At 41.2% G+C, this 18,458-nt stretch overlaps 1 protein-coding gene across 5 annotated transcripts in view; it reads left to right on the top strand.

Moving 5' to 3' along the window:
• Nucleotides 1-18,458, top strand: part of PIP5K1C (phosphatidylinositol-4-phosphate 5-kinase type 1 gamma) — a 501,728-nt gene that overhangs the window by 444,487 nt on the left and 38,783 nt on the right. For 3 of the 5 annotated variants that reach the window (XM_073594381.1, XM_073594347.1, XM_073594355.1), the window contains one exon: nt 6,303-6,377. The exons of the other annotated variants lie outside the window; for them this stretch is intronic. In XM_073594381.1, coding sequence (XP_073450482.1) covers nt 6,303-6,377 — 75 coding nt within the window. The remainder of the gene's footprint in view (nt 1-6,302; nt 6,378-18,458) is intronic. 5 annotated transcript variants of the gene reach the window in all.

The raw sequence follows: 18,458 nt of genomic DNA on the forward strand, positions 1-18,458 counted from the left end.
AAGGTGGTACCAGGAGTCGTTCAGCTCTGAAGGAGGAGAACTACATACTAGCTTGGGCAGAGGGACATGTGCCAATGATATCGGCAGTCCATATCCCGGGAGTAGAGAACTGGAAGGCAGATTATCTCAGCCACCAGCAAATCTGTCCGGGAGGAATGGTCCCTACACCCAGAGGTGTTCCAGGAAATTTGCCAACGTTGGGGATGGCCAGAGGTCGACCTACTGGCATCCAGGTTCAACAACAGTCTACAGCAGTTTTTGCCTCGAACAAGAGATCCTCTGGCAATTGGAGCAGATGCTCTGATAGTTCCATGGAGCCAGTACTCCCTGGTTTATGCTTTCCCTTCAATCCCTCTCCTTCCACATTTGTTGCACAGGATTCAGAGAGAGGGAGTTCCAGTCATACTGGTGGCACCAGCCTGGCCCTGGTTCCCGGAGATTGTGAGATTGACGATAGACAGGCCATGGATGCTTCCACGTTGCCCCGATCTACTGTCTCAAGGTCCTACATTCCACCCCAATTTACAGTCTCTAAATTTGATGGCATGGCTATTGAAGCCAGAGTGTTAAAGGACCGTGGCATCTCGGGACCAGTGGTGTCTACTCTAGTGAATGCTAGAAAAGCTGTCACTAGGGAGATTTATCATAAGGTTTGGAAGACTTACAGTATCTCACAAAAGTGAGTACACCCCTCACATTTTTGTAAATATTTTATTATATCTTTTCATGTGACAACACTAAAGAAATGACACTTTGCTACAATGTAAAGTAGTGAGTGTACAGCTTGTATAACAGTGTAAATTTTCTGTCCCCTCAAAATAACTCAACACACAGTCATTAATGTCTAAACCGCTGGCAACAAAAGTGAGTACACCCCTAAGTGAAAATGTCCAAATTGGGCCCAATTAGCCATTTTCCCTCCCCGGTGTCATGTGACTTGTTAGTGTTACAAGGTCTCAGGTGTGAATGGGGAGCAGGTGTGTTAAATTTGGTGTTATTGCTCTCACTCTCTCATACTGGTCACTGGAAATTCAACATGGCACCTCATGGCAAAGAACTCTCGGAGGATCTGAAAAAAAGAATTGTTGCTGTGTATAAAGATGACCTAGGCTATAAGAAGCTTGCCAAGACCCTGAAACTGAGCTGCAGCATGGTGGCCAAGACATACAGCGGTTTAATAGGAAAGGTTCCACTCAGAACAGGCCTCGCCATGGTCCACCAAAGGACCAATGCACGTACTCAGCGTCATATCCAGAGGTTGGGTTTGGGAAATAGATGTATGAGTGCTGCCAGCATTGCTGCAGAGGTTGAAGGGGTGGGGGGTCAATGCTCAGACCATACGCCACACACTGCATAAAATTGGTCTGCATGTCTGTTGTCCCAGAAGGAAGCCTCTTCTAAAGCTGATGCACAAGAATGCCCGCAAACAGTTTGCTGAGGAAAAGAAGACTAAGGACATGGATTACTGGAACCATGTCCTGTGGTCTGATGAGACCAAGATAAACTTATTTGGTTCAGATCGTGTCAGGCGTGTGTGGCGGCAGTTAGGTGAGGAGTACAAAGACAAGTGTGTCTTGCCTACAGGCAAGCATGGTGGTGGGAGCGTTATGGTCTGGGGCTGCATGAGTGTTGCTGGCACTGGGAACCTACAGGTCATTGAGGGAACCATGAATGCCAACATGTACTGTGACATACTGAAGGAGAGCATGATCCCCTCCCTATGGAGACTGGGCCGCAGGGCAGTATTCCAACATAATGACCCCAAAAACACCTCCACGATGACCACTGCCTTGCTAAAGAAGCTGAGGGTAAAGGTGATGGACTGGCCAAGCATATCTCCAGACCTAAACCCTATTGAGCATCTGTGGGGCATCCTCAAATGGAAAGTGGAGGAGTGCAAGGTCTCTAACGTCCACTAGCTCCGTGATGTCATGGAGGAGTGGAAGAGGACTCCAGTTGCAACCTGTGAAGCTCTGGTGAACTCCATGCCCAAGAGGGTTAAGGCAGTGCTGGAAAATAAAGGTGCCCACACAAAATATTGACACTTTGGCCCCAATTTGGACATTTTCACTTAGTGGTGTACGCACTTTTGTTGCCAGCGGTTTAGGAAAAGATAGAATAAAATATTTGCAAAAATCTGAGGGGTGTACTTACTTTTGTGAGATACTGTATATTGCTTGGTGGGAAGCCAGAAAATGGCATCCTCGGAAATATGTGATTGGGAGAATTCTCTTTTTTCTACAGTCAGCTGTGGAAATCAAATTGGCTTTGAGTACAATCAGAGGTCAGGTTTCGGCCCTATCAGTATTCTTCCAAAGGCCTTTAGCCTCCCATTCACTGATCCGAACCTTTATGCAAGGGTCAACTCGCTTGCTTCCCCCCATTAGGTCACCTATGTGTCCTTGGGACTTGAACTTGGTGCTGTCTGTGTTACAGAAAAAAACATTTGAACCTATTCAGGAAATTCCATTAGACTTCCTGTCACGCAAGCTAGCCTTCCTGATGGCTATCACCTCGGCTAGAAGGGTGTCGGAGTTGGCGGCCCTTTCATGCAGGGAACCGTACTTGATCCTTCACCATGACAGTCGTATTACGACCTGTTCCAATCTTTTTGCCAAAGGTGGTGTCCGCCTTTCATTTAAATCAGAACATTATTTTGCCTTCTTTTTTCTCTCAGACTCGTTCGACGGAAGAGACTTTTAAGGTTCCTACCTGGTCTTCAGTGCATACGTTCACGAAATTTTATCAAGTGGATGTTCGAGCAGACAAGGATTCGGCTTTCGGCCGCAGTGTACTGCGGGCTGCCGTATAAGTTCTGATGGCTATTGTTTGGCAGCGTGTCTCCCTCCTCTCTAAGCTATTGCTCTGGGACTTCCCAGCAGGTAATGAATATTAGCCTGACTCTGTGTCCCATGATGTATGAAAAAGAAAATAGGATTTTTACATCATACTTGCCTGTAAAATCCTCTTCTTTGAGTACGTCATGGGACACAGAGATCCCTCCCCTCTTTTTTTGAGGATTCAGTGCTTGCTACAAAACTAAAGTACTTCCTGTATGGGAGGGGTTATATAGAGGATCACTTCTTGTCTGAAGACCTTTGGTCTACCAGTGTCCATTCACCTAATGATGGAGTATAACCCAGCAGGTAATGAGTATTAGCCTGACTCTGTGTCCCATGATGTACTCAAAGAAAAGGATTTTACAGGTAAGTATGACTTATTCTTTGCAAAATAGCTCAAGATCTGTCAGATTGTATGGAGAGCGTCTGTGAACAGCAACTTTCAAGTCTTGCCACATATTCTCATTGAATTTAGGTCTAGACTCTGACTGGGCCATTCTAACACATGAATATACTTTGATCTAAACCATTCCATTTTAGCTCTGGCTCTATGTTTAGGGTCGTTGTCCTGTTGGAAGGTAAACCTCCACCCCTGTCTCAAGTCTTTTGCAGACTCTAACAGGTTTTCTTCTAAGATTGCCTTGTATTTGGCTCCATTCATCTTTCTATCAACTCTGACCAGCTTCCCTGTCCCTGCTGAAGAAAATCATCCCCGCAACATGATGCTGCCACCACCATGTTTAACGGTAGGGATGGTGTGCTCATGGCGATGTGCAATGTTCGTTTTTCGCCATACATAGCATTTTGCTTTTAGGGCAAAAAGTAACATTTTGGTCTCATCTGACCAGAGCACCTTCTTCCATACGTTTGCTGTGTCCCCCACATGGCTTCTTGCAAACTGCAAACAGGACTTTTTTATGGCTTTCTTCTTGCCACTCTTCTATAAAGGCCAGATTTGTGGAGTGCACGACTAATAGTTGTCCTGTGGACAGATTCTCCCACCTGACTTGTGGATCTCTGCAGCTCCTCCAGAGTTACCATGGGCCTCTAGGCTACTTCTCTGATTAATGCTCTCCTTGCCTGACCTGTCGGTTTAGGTGGACAGCCTTGTCTAGGTAGGTTTGCAGTTGTGCCATATTCTTTTTACATTTTCGGATGATGGATTGAACAGTGCTCCATGAGATGTTTAAAGCTTGGGTTGTTTTTTTATAACCTGACCTTGCTTTAAATGTCTCCACAACTTTATCCCTGACCTGTTTGGTGTGTTCCTTGGCCTTCATGATGCTGTTTGTTCACTAAGGTTCTCTAACAAACCTATGAGGGCTTCACAGAACAGCTGTATTTATACTGAGATTAAATAACACACAGGTGGACTCTATTTACTAATTAGGTGACTTCTGAAGGCAATTGGTTCCACTAGATTTTAGTTAGGGGTATCTGAGTAAAGGCTCGTACACACGCTTAGATTTTCGGATGACCAAACGTCTGTTTTTTGTGGCATGCTAGTCTCATGTCAAAAGTGAACAGGTTACTCACAATACGAAAAATTCCATACGACCGAATACAACATCAGAAGTGATGTAATGTTTTGTATGTACTCTTTCATTTCTGAGCATGCGTAGTCTTGCTCTTACGATTTTTTTTCGTACTAATAGCGAACTAATGAAATGAAAATCGGATGTTGAGTTCACATGCGACAAAAATTTTATAGTCTGCACATCCGGCATTTGTCTACCGAAAAAGCTAAATTGGCTGTCGAAAGCACCATACTAATGATCCGAAAAATCGGCAGACAGCTCGTCGTACAAATTTTTCCATCTGATTTTCGTTTCGTGTACAGGCTTTAAAGGGGGCTGAATTCAAATGCATGCCGCGCTTTTCACATTATTATTTGTAAAACATGTTGAAAACCATTTATCATTTTCCTTCCACTTCACAATTATGTGCCACTTTGTGTTGGCTATGACATAAAATCCCAATAAAATACATTTACGTTTTGGTGGTAACATGACAAAGTGTGGAAAATTTCAAGGCACTGTATTCTGAGATAATTTATAGTCTGTTTTGTAGGTTTGTGTGTGAATAGTGTCAGACAAGCTGGTCATATATCTTCTTTGTAAATGATTGTTAAAACAATTACTTGTTTCAAGACATCTAAGTTTGAAAAAATAAACTTTGAGGAGCTCTTATCTGTACGTGAATGACTTGGTTATCTCTAGAAGGATTGTCTGTTGTGAACAGGAAAATCATTCCAAGAAACAAAACCTTTGAAGAGAACCTCTATCTTCAGGGAACTATTCAAAGGGGTTGTAAACCCTCATGTTTTTTCACCTTAATACATTGGTTCCCGCTGCTGTCAATCAAATCCAATGATGCGGTGCCGGGGGCATGGCCGAGTCCTTCATTCTGTGTGAATGGACACAGATGCAGGACTCGGGAGAGCGCTTCTCCAACGTGGACACTCGATGCGGGGAGTAGCCACCAGCGCCACTGTGGGACCCCAGAAGAGGAGATTCAGGGCCAGTCTGTGCAAAACGAACTGCACAGTGGAGATAAGTATGACATGTTTGGTTTTTTTTAAAAAAAGAGGGTTTACAACTCCTTTAACAATAAAAATTACTTGCATAGAAATTAGTGTATAATGGGATTGTAGAGCAACTTGAGTAGGCTGAAGATAGAATCTAAAGGAAAAGAAGCTTAGTGACCAGTGTGAGGCTATATGTTTATTTTAATTGTAATTGTGTTTTAGTCCTCATGCACACGGACGTTTTTACAGCTGCTTTTTTGAGCTTTTTTTGCAGCTTAAAAAGGCCTGTCTATGTTAGTCTATGGCTTCATGCCCACCTAGGCGTTTTTGAGCTGCAAGTGGCATAGGCGTTTTTAAGCTGTAAAAAAAACCCAGGACCAGTGGGTTCTGAGAGACGTTTTTAAGCTGTAAAAACGCTCTAACGCTGAAAAACGCTCAAAAATGCTCAAGAACGTCATTCACCAACGTTTTTTAGCGTTTTTGATCCATTGAAAAAAAAAAAAAAAATTTGAAAAAAAAAAAAAAACGCTCAAAAATGCTAACGCGGAAAAACGCTCAAAAACGCTAAAAAACGCTATTACAAAAACGCTGAAAAAAGCTGAAAAAAGTCACTGCTAAAATACTGGCGTTTTCATAACGTTTTTTTAACAGCCTGTGTGCATGAGGGCTTATAGTTGTGTTATTCAAAAGTTTTACCTGAATTTTTGTCTCTGTAAACAAAATTATCTTCTATATGTAATTATATTGTGTTTTTCTTTTGCTTATGACAACATTAGACCCTATAAGAGAACTTTAATATTAATAATCATTTTCTCATATCTGTCGTTAACTGTTTAAACAATTTGTCTGTTTCTTGAGTCAATTCATCCACTCTTATTTCTTCCATCTTACTTTCTCCATTCTTTGTGGTTTACTTCATCTCATCTTTCAACCAGTTCACGGATGGGCGATATTGGGTGTATTCTCCCCAACCCTGTCAGATGCGCTCTGCCACTTCATCCATTAACTCTGTGAGTGAGTACTACTAATGCATTAAAACAATGCAGTGTTCACTCAGTTTGAGCCCATGTGGTCAATTTGTTTATTTTTCATCAAATATTTTTTAGTTAAAAAATTGTTTTGTTTCTCCAAAAATATATGTCAAACAGCCAGAATTTTCTCACACAATCTGGTTATGGGTTTCATCACTTAATAAGGAAAAGCAAGATTCCAAAATATATATTTTTAGAGTTAGCAATGATGGTTTGTGGGAGGTTAATCAAATCTTGCTTGAAGGCTGTAAAACTAAGATCGAACCTCATTGAAGTCTAAATGGAGAAGTTTGATATGTGTACTGTACAGTCAGGGAGGGTCTTTTGAGGGCATCATGGGAAAAAATCAAATCCTTTAAATAACAAGCTTGGGAGATGCCTTTTGAAGGCTTAGTTCACCTTTCAAAAAAATAAATGCACATATTTACAAAAGGGCATTAAAAAAAATTATATATATATATATACACACACACACACACACACACACACACACACACACACACACACACACACACACACACACACACACACACACACACACACACACACACACACACACACACAGTGCTGTGAAAAAGTACTTGCCCCCTTCCTGATTTTTTTTTTTGCATATTTCCCACACTTAAATGATTCAGACCATCAAACAAATTTTAATATTACACAAAGATAACCCGAGTAAATCCAAGATGCAGTTTTTAAATTACTTCATTTATTAGGGGAAAAAGCTGTTCAAACCTGCCTGGCCCTATGTGAAAAAGTAATTGCCCCCGCCCCCCCCCATGCTGAATCATGAATAAACTGTGATTAACCACAATTTTTTTGGAAAGCAGAGTTAAATTTCACTTGCCACACTCAGGCCTGATTACTGCCAGACCTGTTGAATCAAAAAATCACTTAAATAGAAGCTGTCTGACAAAGTGAATCACGCTAAAATATTTCAAAAAGCAACACATCATGCCGTGATCTAAAGAAATTCAAGAACAGATGAGAAACAAAGTCATTGACATGTATCAGTCTGGAAAGGATTACAAAGCAATTTCTAAGGCTTTGGGACACCAGCGAACCACGGTGAGAGCCATTATCCACAAATGGAGAAAACTTGTAACAGTGGTGAACCTTCACAGGAGTGGCTGGCCAACCAAAATGACCCCAAGAGCACAACGACGACTCATCCAGGAGGTCATAAAAGAGCCCAGAACAACATCTAAAGAACTGCAGGCCTCACTTGCCTCAGGTAAGATCAGTGTTCATGATTCAACAATAAGAAAGAGGCTGGGCAAAAATGGCATCCATGGGAGAGTTCCAAGGCCAAAGCAACTGCTGACCAAAAAGAACACAAAGGCTTATCTCACATTTACCAAAAAACATCTTGATTATCCCCAAGACTTTTAGGCAAATATTCTGTGTCCCGTTACATCTGGAGTAAAAATTTCCTTTTAGGAATTTCGGCAGAGGATCCTTAAGGAGAAATTTACATCCCACCTCACTGACTACATACAACAGTGGCAATACCTACAAACCCGAACTCACAGATGCAATGATTAATCAGCTTTGAGGTGAGAGTTCTGGGAGACTACATCCAATTAATTGTATGGAGTTTTATATGGGCAACACCACTACATTTTAATATTAAGAAGCCACCTATTGGATTTGCTTTTTATCCCATGTCCATGACTTTTTAGTACAGTCCAACATCTCACGAGGACCTAACTTGATCATTTTATCGTATTTTTTGACTATTTACTTTTATTGCACAATTTATTGTTATTGGTGCATTATTTATTAGCATTTTTTTTATATTATTCACCATATATCTTTATTATTTGTATTTATTTATTTGCACTAGTCATGAGTATATGATTACCCCTTTGCTATTTTATTTTAATTCATTATTATTATATTTTTTTCTGGATGCATTCTATGCACTTTAGTAGTCCTAGTAGTCCTGTCATAATTGTTTTCACAACATTATGCCTAGAGGAGATCTCCTCAGGTAATTGGATCACTGCGCAAAATCATTCTTGTTTTTTAGTTTTTTATATATTTGTGGCATAAAACTAATACAGCATTTCATGACAAGGACATCATACCAACAGTCAGACATGGTGGTGGTGGTAGCGTGATGGTCTGGGGCTGCTTTACTTACAATAATTGATGGAACCATGAATTCTAAGCTCTACCAGAAAATCCTAAAGGAGAATGTCCGGCCATCAGTTCGTGACCTCAAGCTTAAGTGCACTTGGGTTATGCAGCAGGACAATGATCCGAAACACACCAGCAAGTCCACCTCCAAATGGTTCAAACAAAGCAAAATTTAGGTTTTGGAGTGACCTAATCAAAGCCTGGACTTAAATCCAATTGAGATGCTGTATCATGACCTTACACAGATGCTGTATCATGACCTTACGTTCATGCTGAAAAACCCTCCAATGTGGCTGAATTAAAACAATTCTGCAAAGAAGAGTGGACCGAAATTGCTCCACAGCAATGTGAAAGACTCATTGCCAGTCGCAAATGCTTGATTGCAGTTGTTGCCACCAATCGTGGCACAACCGGTTATTAGGTTTAGGGGGCAGTTACTTTTTCACATAACGCCAGGCAGGTTTGGACAGCTTTTTTGCTTTAATAAATGAAACCATCATTTAAAAACTGCATTTTGTATTTACTCGGGTTATCTTTGTGTAATAATAAAATTTGATAATCTGAGTCATTTAAGTGCGACAAATGAAAAAAAATTAAAATCAGAAAGGGGGCAAACACTTTTTCACACAAGTGTGTGTGTGTGTGTGTGTGTATATATATATATATATATATATATAATTTTTTTTTTTTTCCTGGAGCCTGCAGGTGCAATGTCAGGCTCCTGCAGAGTCTTCCTCTAGTTTTGCACCCGCATCCCCACAAGGGCTTTCAGCTACAAAGCTAGAGAAAGACTGAATTAATTTTTTTATGTAATCTATTTTATTATGCTAAAAGCAAAATTTTCCATACAACAGAAAAAGAAATGACAAGAATAACAGGAATCCTAGAAGCCATTCCACACTAAACCACAATATGTATCACATGTCATTTATCATATATCATTTATCACATCCTTTATCATATATCACCTATCATAAAGCATCACTGTTCAAACGGTGGTCACAGTGGTGTGGGAAGTATCCTCAGCTTTAGGAAGAACATTTCAACTTTAGAAATTGGGGTCCCAAGTTGATAGCTCAAAGGGCTCACCTGGAAAAGCACCCAGCAAAGACCAGCCCTCAGGCACCCTAACAAACATCCCAGCTGGCTGAGGTACTTCTAGGTGTGAAGAAAGTACATGTCATAGGAAAAGATAAGAAAACAAAATAAATAGAGAAAAACAAGGAAGAAGGAGAACAACAATGTAAGCCTCAGTGAGCTAGAAATATTAACCAAAACAGAACATTTATTAACAAATACCTCAGGACATGCATGGCAACTCTCTCAATAGGGGAACACTCTGATGCCATAAGGAGCTACGAGGTCCCAGAGGCCCCGGACATTTAGTGGATCCATGTGGCCCAAACTGTATAAAATTTACTATAACGATCTTTGCACTTGGCCACCCATTCCTCAGCCACCATTATACTGTTAACCATTTCGATCCATTCGGCCTGGCCGGGCACCTGGGATTTTTTCCAGTAGATCGGATTAAGTCGGGCAGCGTTAAATCGGGGTTCCACCCAAATTTTGAACAATATCTGTATGTATTCTCTTCCTTGCCTGGATGCTGACATGCCGTTTAAAAAAATTTAAATCGCCGTAATTACCTTTTATTTTTCTATTTTTCTTTGCACTTCCTGGTTCTCCTCCCGTGGGAGTAGGCGTGTTTCTAGCCTCTCCCAGACTCCTGGGAGCTAGTCTCAGGCTTCCCAGGATGCCACTGAGCATGTGCGGGAACGAGTGGTGAATGCTGGGAGCACAGCATTCACCACATCCAGGAAATAAATGCTTGTGGGCTTCAAATGCCCACAATGAAGATGGAAACCGCCTGCAGTGAATAATATAAGTTATTCTTTCCGACAAAATCTGACACAGGCGGACATATTACACACAATATGTGAGTATGTAATGCTGAGAAGAAAAGTTTGTGAATGAACTCAAAAAAAAAAAAAAACGATAGATAGGTGGACCCCCGCTTTAAGGTGCTGCAATATGCTTTTCCTATAATGACTAATTGGAATGTATGGCACATGTAGCAAGAACCGCATGGGGGAGTCTGGGACCTCAATATCGAGAATCAACCTCATTTGTGTTCGGATATCCTGCCAGAAGGGTCATAGTTTGGAACATTCCCACCACACATGAAGGGAAGTACAACGCTAGCCACAGTTCCTCCAACACAGATCAGATACAGTGGGGACGGAAAGTATTCAGACCCCCTTAAATTTTTCACTCTTTGTTATATTGCAGCCATTTACTAAAATCATTTAAGTTCATTTTTTTTCCTCATTGATGTACACACAGCACCCCAGACAGAAAAACACAGAATTGTTGACATTTTTGCAGATTTATTAAAAAAGAAAAACTGAAATGTCACATGGTCCTAAGTATTCAGACCCTTTGCTGTGACACTCATATATTTAACTCAGGTGCTGTCCATTTGACATGAGATGGTTCTACACCTTCATTTGAGTCCAGCTGTGTTTGATTATACTGACTGGACTTGATTAGGAAAGCCACACACCTGTCTATATAAGACCTTACAGCTCACAGTGCATGTCAGAGCAAATGAGAATCCTGAGGTCAAAGGAACTGCCTGAAGAGCTCAGACAGAATTGTGGCAAGGCACAGATCTGGCCAAGGTTACAAAAAAATTCTGCTGCACTTAAGGTTCCTAAGACAGTGGCCTCCATAATCCTTAAATGGAAGACATTTGGGACAACCAGAACCCTTCCTAGAGCTGGCCGTCCGGCCAAACTGAGCTATTGGGGGAGAAGAGCCTTGGTTAGAGAGGTGAAGAAGAACCCAAAGATCACTGTGGCTGAGCTCCAGAGATGCAGTTGTCAGATGGGAAAAAGTTGTAGAAAGTCAACCATCACTGCAGCCCTCCACCAGTCGGGGCTTTATGGCAGAGTGGCCCGACGGAAGCCTCTCCTCAGTGCAAGACACATGAAACCGCATGGAGTTTACTAAAAAAACACCTGAAGGACTCCAAGATGGTGAGAAATAAGATTCTCTGGTCTGATGAGACCAAGATAGAACTTTTTGGCCTTAATTCTAAGCGGTATGTGTGGAGAAAACCAGGCACTGCTCATCACCTGTCCAATACAGTCCCAACAGTGAAGCATGGTGGTGACAGCATCATGCTGTGGGGGTGTTTTTCAGCTGCAGGGACAGGACGACTGGTTGCTATCGAGGGAAAGATGAATGCGGCCAAGTACAAGGATTTCCTGGACGAAAACCTTCTCCAGAGTGCTCAGGACCTCAGGCTGGGCCGAAGGTTTACCTTCCAACAAGACAATGACCCTAAGAACACAGCTAAAATAACAAAGGAGTGGCTTCACAACAACTCGGTGACTGTTCTTGAATGGCCCAGCCAGAGCCCTGACTTAAATTGAGCATCTCTGGAGAGACCTAAAAATGGCTGTCCACCAACGTTTACCATCCAGCCTGACAGAACTAGAGAGGATCCCCAAATCCAGGTGTGAAAAACTTGTTGCATCTTTCCCAAAAAACTCATGGCTGTATTAGATCAAAAGGGTGCTTCTACTAAATACTGAGCAAAGGGTCTGAATACTTAGGACCATGTGATATTTCAGTTTTTCTTTTTTAATAAATCTGCAAAAATGTCAACAATTCTGTGTTTTTCTGTCAATATGGGGTGCTGTGTGTACATTAATGAGGAAAAAAAATGAACTTATATGATTTTAGCAAATGGCTGCAATATAACAAAGAGTGAAAAATTTAAGGGGGTCTGAATACTTTCCGTCCCCACTGTATATTAGAGTAAATCTTAGCCAGCCTAGTAGGTACCCTGTACCAACGGGTTAACAGCTTAAAGCTGTTCTCTTGCATCTTCATGTCCACAGAACTGGTATGGGTCAAGCGGAACAAATGGTCAAGTTGGGTTTCTGAAAAAGTTTGCTGCAGGTCTCTCTCCCACTCTCGAATTTGGAAGGGTCTCGCAGAAGGTCCCTTTGACTGAAGCAGTTTATACAACATTGAAATAGAGAGAGGTATCGGATCTTTCTTCATACAAAATCTCTCAAACGGAGTCAGTGTGGAAGGTGGGCGAATCTTAGGGGACTGAAGATGCACAAAATGATGAAGCTGTCTGTATCTCCAGGTGTCTAGCGGGAAGCTCCCATACTGCTTTCTCAGGGCTTCCAGAGACAAACTCTGAGAACCCCCTATGTTAGCAGGGAAGCCATAGGGCATGAGATAAGTTGCGTCCAAAATTTTATGGTGATGCCAATCCAGAATTCTCTGCAATACCATGGACTCATAATATCTGCGTATGGCCGGAATACCTAGGCCACCCAACCATTTGGGGCACTGCAGAATGCGAAGAGCCAGACGCAGCTGTTGATTGTTTTCAAATACACCATGTGAAAAGGCTGTTGAGGTTCGAAAACAAGGACCGGGGCAGTGATATAGGTACCATTTGAAAGTAAAAAAGGATCCTCGGTAGGACAGTCATTTTTAAAATATTTACAAGGCCTATCCATGAAAAATACGTTTTGTTCCAGTTTGACAGGTCTTTCCGTATGGCGGTAAGCAATGGAACATAATTGCAGGCATACAGATTAGAACAATGTTCTGGGAGGTATACACCAAAGTATTTTTGAGAGGATTGGCACCAGGAGAAGGAAAATTAAGTTTGCAACTGTGTATGCGTACCGGACGGAACATTAAGTCCAATCCACCCTGTCAAATGCCTTCTCGGCATCAGTGGAAAGCAACAGACAGGGCAGTCTGTTGCCCTATTAGAATTATCCCTGGCTTCCCTCTCTGCGATTGAACCCTTCTGATCAGGGTGAACAACCTCCGGCAAGACAAGCTTCAAACAATTTGCCAGGCTTTTAATGTCAGTATTCAGGAGGGAGATTGGCCGATAGCTACTGGACAAAGTATGATCTTTCCCGTCCTTGTGGAGAACTGTAATATAGGCCAATAGGGATTCCCAGGGCATGTGTGAACCCTTGGCTAGGGCATTAACGTAAGAACAGATGGGGAGGAAAGGAGTGGAAGGAATTTAGCGTAGTAGGCTTTTCCCCTTAAGAAGTTCTTTAACCACGGCCGTCAATTCGGCCGTATTAATGGGAACATCCAGTTTGCTGGCCTCCTGAGTTGAGAGCCTTGGAAATCGCGCCTCCTCTAAATATTGGAAAATATGCGATGTCTTCTGGACAGTGGACGCCCCTGGAAGGGTGTCTGGCAAATTGTAAAGCCGTGCATAGTAATCACGAAATGCTTCTGCTATTTTAGAGGGATGTAGGACTTGGGTACCCAAAGCTGTTTGGATCTTATGTGTGTGTGTGGCAGCCCGCTGAAATCTGGGTGCCCTGGCCAGCAGCCTTCCACATTACGATCCCAGATACTGTGTGAAGTAATTTGGTACAATATATATTATTTGAGGGTGGTTACGGATTCCCTTTATCTATTGCACCTATGTATTACCTTGTCTATTCCAATAGTTAGCTAGTCTATTAAAACTCTGATCACGTTACTGTTGATATCACTATAATACAAGGTTAGCTATGAAACCAAGCACACTGCTTAATAAAACAAAGTCTTATTTATTTCCTACGAAAATAGGAAAACGCTAACATGAAAATACTAAAGAAAGATATTACAACGCATATAACAACAACAAACATCAAATATACTTATTGCAAAGCTGTCCTTTAGATACGCTATCCTTCGTTGTGCTCGAGATGGAGAGAGAAAGCTATGCGGCTCAGAGAGCCATCAGGCACGAGCCAACGGCTCGTTTTTACACATTCATTCAGACCCATTCGTAACCACCCCCACTAGCCTGCTGTCCAATGAGATATTGCCAAGAAGTAGTCCTTTTAATATACTATATTACTGTCCATCCTGCTGTATTTGCCTCTAGGGGCAGCATTGTCCATGTATCATCTCTAGGTGCCTGTTGATCCTTTGATCTTTGTCACCCACCATCATCAATCATCCTGGCAGCCATGGCTCTCTTTGAAGATTGCTTGCAGTGTATCATCATACCAGTCGGCTCGGAGCCAAGCCCTTGTTACAAGCCTTGCTAGCTTTCAGATGCAGATTCTGATATGCTACAAGCTCTGATGTGTAACTGGTTTAATTCCAACGTGCGGCCATCTGCCTGTATCAACCAGGGAATGAAATACCAGAGATATGAAAATAAACCATGTTGCCTTTCAACACTGTGATAATTGCATAGTCATTCAAGCTCAATGCGTTTCTTGGACATGATCCTCTTCATCAGGAACTATCAGTGTAGACTTTATTTGTGCCATCTAAATGAAATGACAAGTTTTAATGACATATAAAAAAAAAATCTAACAAAATTTCACACACTGTGTAATAGCATTTTCCAGGAGATTTCTGCATGTGGGCCTGGACAGTTCCTATTCGTGGACTTGCATATGTCTACCAGAGGTCACACAAGCCCTTCTCTCCTCTTATCCTCCTCCTCCAGCCTCCAATATAGTTTCACTTTGATCTCTTCTGAGTAGTTTTCATACATTATATAATTTACCTTTTTGCTTTGGTATCACAATTCCATTTAGATCAAATGAATGTGGGAGTTTATTGACTTTTTCCTAGGATAGAGAAAATTGAGTACTGTCCGTGATACTTTTTTTATTTGCACTAACATACAATTTTTCAGGACAAGCTTTCGGGGGAATGTCCCCTTCTTCGAGGTCCAAGCAGTATTGATTCACAAATTTTTAAGCAGAATGTTAAAGAAGAAAAAAAAAAGAGAAAAACAAACACATACAAATCAATGGTAATAAAGATAGCAGCAGAGTGAGGGAGAGCTATAGAATGGAGGGGGGGATACTAGTCACAGAGGGGGTCGTAAAACATTTGCATAATGTGTAAAGAAACCAATATCTAAATTCAGGCCATTCTTTTTCGTGTCAAAAAGAAGTATCATTCTTAGTTCAAACGTTTTCCTTTCCTGGATAGTTCTGAAATTCCCTTTAAGAACTAAAACATTGAGGTCTTCTATTGTGTGGTCCGGTTGTGAGAAATGATGTCCCACAGGTGTGCATAAACTGTCTTCTTTATGTTCTTTACTGGTATGTGTGTGCACATTCATCCTCGCTTGCAACGTCTGTCCTGTTTCACCAACATAAGATCCTTTGCTGCACCTTTTGCATTGGATGAGGTACACAACAGTACTGGAGGTACAGTTGTAAGATCCCATGATATTGAAGGTCCCATTTGTATGTGTAACACTTTTGGATAGATTGATCTGGTTGCATAGTTTGCAGCGTTTTTTATTGCAGGGTTTGCTTCCATTATTTGTGAATTCATAATCGGAGTGAAGTTCCCTGCTGATTAGTGTGTGTCTGAGGTTGGGTGGTTGTCTGAAAGCCAATAATGGGGGTTGTTGGAATATTCCTTTCAGAGTTTCATCCTCTGTTATAATGGGTTGTAAATCTTTGATTATCTTTTTGATCCCTTCAAGTGCTGGGTTGTATGTGGTGACTAGAGGTACTCGGTTATTTGTTTTTTTTCTCTGTGTATTGGAGGAGATTTTCTCTTTGGGTTTTCAAGGCTGTGTTTATGCTGTTGATGGTTTTGTCTTTGTAACCTTTCTTATGGAAGGAGTCTGCCAGTGTTCTGAGATGTTTATCTCTGTCTGCTGGGTCTGAACAAATTCGGTGGTATCTGATGGCCTGGCTGTGTATGATGGCCCGTTTAGTGAGTTGGGGGTGAAAACTGTAACTATGAAGATAGCTGCATCGGTCAGTCGGTTTTCTGTATATCGACGTGTGAAGCTTGTCATCCCTGATGTATACTGTAGTGTCCAGGAAGTTGACGTGTGTCCATTTTTAGTTTGATAGATTGGTGAAAAGTGTTGATCAATGAGAAGAATTGGTTTAGATTTTCTTCATCTTCAATCCATATCATGAAGATATCAATATAGCGATAATATCTGTATTGCACTAATACGGCTACAATCAAATCCTAGGATAGAGAGAATTTATTAAAAGCTGTTATTTTATATCCTAGTTACAATAAAGCTGATCGGTAGATAAATTATAATTATAATGATGAGATTCTGGCAGATTTAAAAATATGCTATTAAGTGTCATTTGGCATATTTAAACCTGCATTGTTATTAATGTCATATTTACCTTCTATGTTGCAGCTTATGGTATGATGTAAGATATATATATACGTCCTCATTGCTAGAGTGGTGGTAAAAAGGTCTGTGGGGCAGATAATGGGCCACCTTTTTCTAGGTTTAATTTGATTTACTCAAGTGGAGTCTATAAAAGTCAGTGATGGTAATTGTAATAATAATGATCATAATGATGATAATAAGAATGATCATATTAATAGTAATTATTAATCCATAATTTAATCCAATTTTATATCATAGCAGATTGCTATTATTTAATCATAGCAGATTTCCTATATAAAAGTTAGGACCTACTGCAAAACAAAGAGAGGACAATGCCAGTTACAGATCTTTAAATTCAGCAAGCTCCAAAAGTAGCATCATGCTGCTTCATTCAAGCAGAAACTGACACAATCTGCAGGATTAAAAGGAAATATACTAGCCATCAGTGACTTAATTGGCCCCTTTCCTTTCAATATTTTAAAATAAATAAATATATATATAGTCCGATTGTGTCTAATATTAAAATACGATAAAGATAGTCTTTTAATGCTGAGTTTCTTTCTGTCACGGTTTCATATATATTTTTCTTTTTTTTTAACTTAAAGTTTATTGAAACGTTCAAACAAATTAAACCAAAACTTTACATTGCCAGGTTATACCGTCATACAATCATACATCAAATTTTCTTTTTCACATATCTGCATATTCACAAGGAGCAGCAACAGTTGGATTAGTAGATATTCGCCAATCTTATATCTAATATCTCCTAAACCGTTATACAGATAAAGTAGCCGGAATCTATGGGAAGGGAGGGGGGGAACCCACCTCTGAATGTCGACTCGGTCACATCTATTCAATAGTTAAGTGCCTTGCCTTCACCCATTCTGCCCAGATTTTCCCAAACTTTTTGGGGCAGTTCCTGCCCATATATGTTAATTTGTAGAGCGGGAGTGCTGTATTTACCAGGGATTGCCATAGCTGTTTAGTAGGTGGCAAGGTCTGGTTCCACTGCAACAGAATTGCTTTCCTAGCATAAAACGTAGTATAAAAAAGGAACAGCTTCTTACCCCATGGCAAATACAGAAAGTCACTTATACCTAGAAGGAGAGGAATCGGGCTGTATGGGACTGACAACTTCCCAATAGTATTAAAGTCAGATAGGACATCTTTCCAGAATTCCATCACTGCAGGGTAAGACCAAGTTATATGAAAGAAGTCAGCACCGTCAGAATTACATCTAGGGCATTTAGCTGTACGGTCAGTGTTAATTCTTGCCAGGCGTGCCGGAGAATAGTAGGCTCGGTGGAGGAACTTCAGCTGAATGAATCTGTCTCTAGCCGAAATTACAAGGGGCAGATATTGTTGGACACCTTCCTCCCAGTCATCGTCTGCTAGTTCTGGAATATCCCTCAGCCAGAGTGCAAACAGCTGAGAGACCCTAGATGTGTCCAGCGTAATAAACATATTGTATAGGGTAGATAGTGTTCTCGCCCCGTCAGGGGATCTAAGCTCACTCTCTACTGCTGACATCTTAAGAGTGATGAAGGAGGGAAATTGGGATCGATAGGCATGGCATAATTGGAGAAACCTGAAGAACATATGGTTCGGGAGGTCACGGTCACACTTTAAGGCATCAAATGTGATCAACTGTCCCTGGGAGACTATGTCATTTAATGTCGTGACTCCATATCTGGCCCACACAACGGGATCAGGGATAGAATGGAAATGTGGTAAGCGAG

The sequence above is a fragment of the Aquarana catesbeiana genome, linkage group LG01 (genome assembly GCF_042186555.1).
Source record: "Aquarana catesbeiana isolate 2022-GZ linkage group LG01, ASM4218655v1, whole genome shotgun sequence".
Classification (NCBI taxonomy): Eukaryota; Metazoa; Chordata; class Amphibia; order Anura; family Ranidae; genus Aquarana; species Aquarana catesbeiana.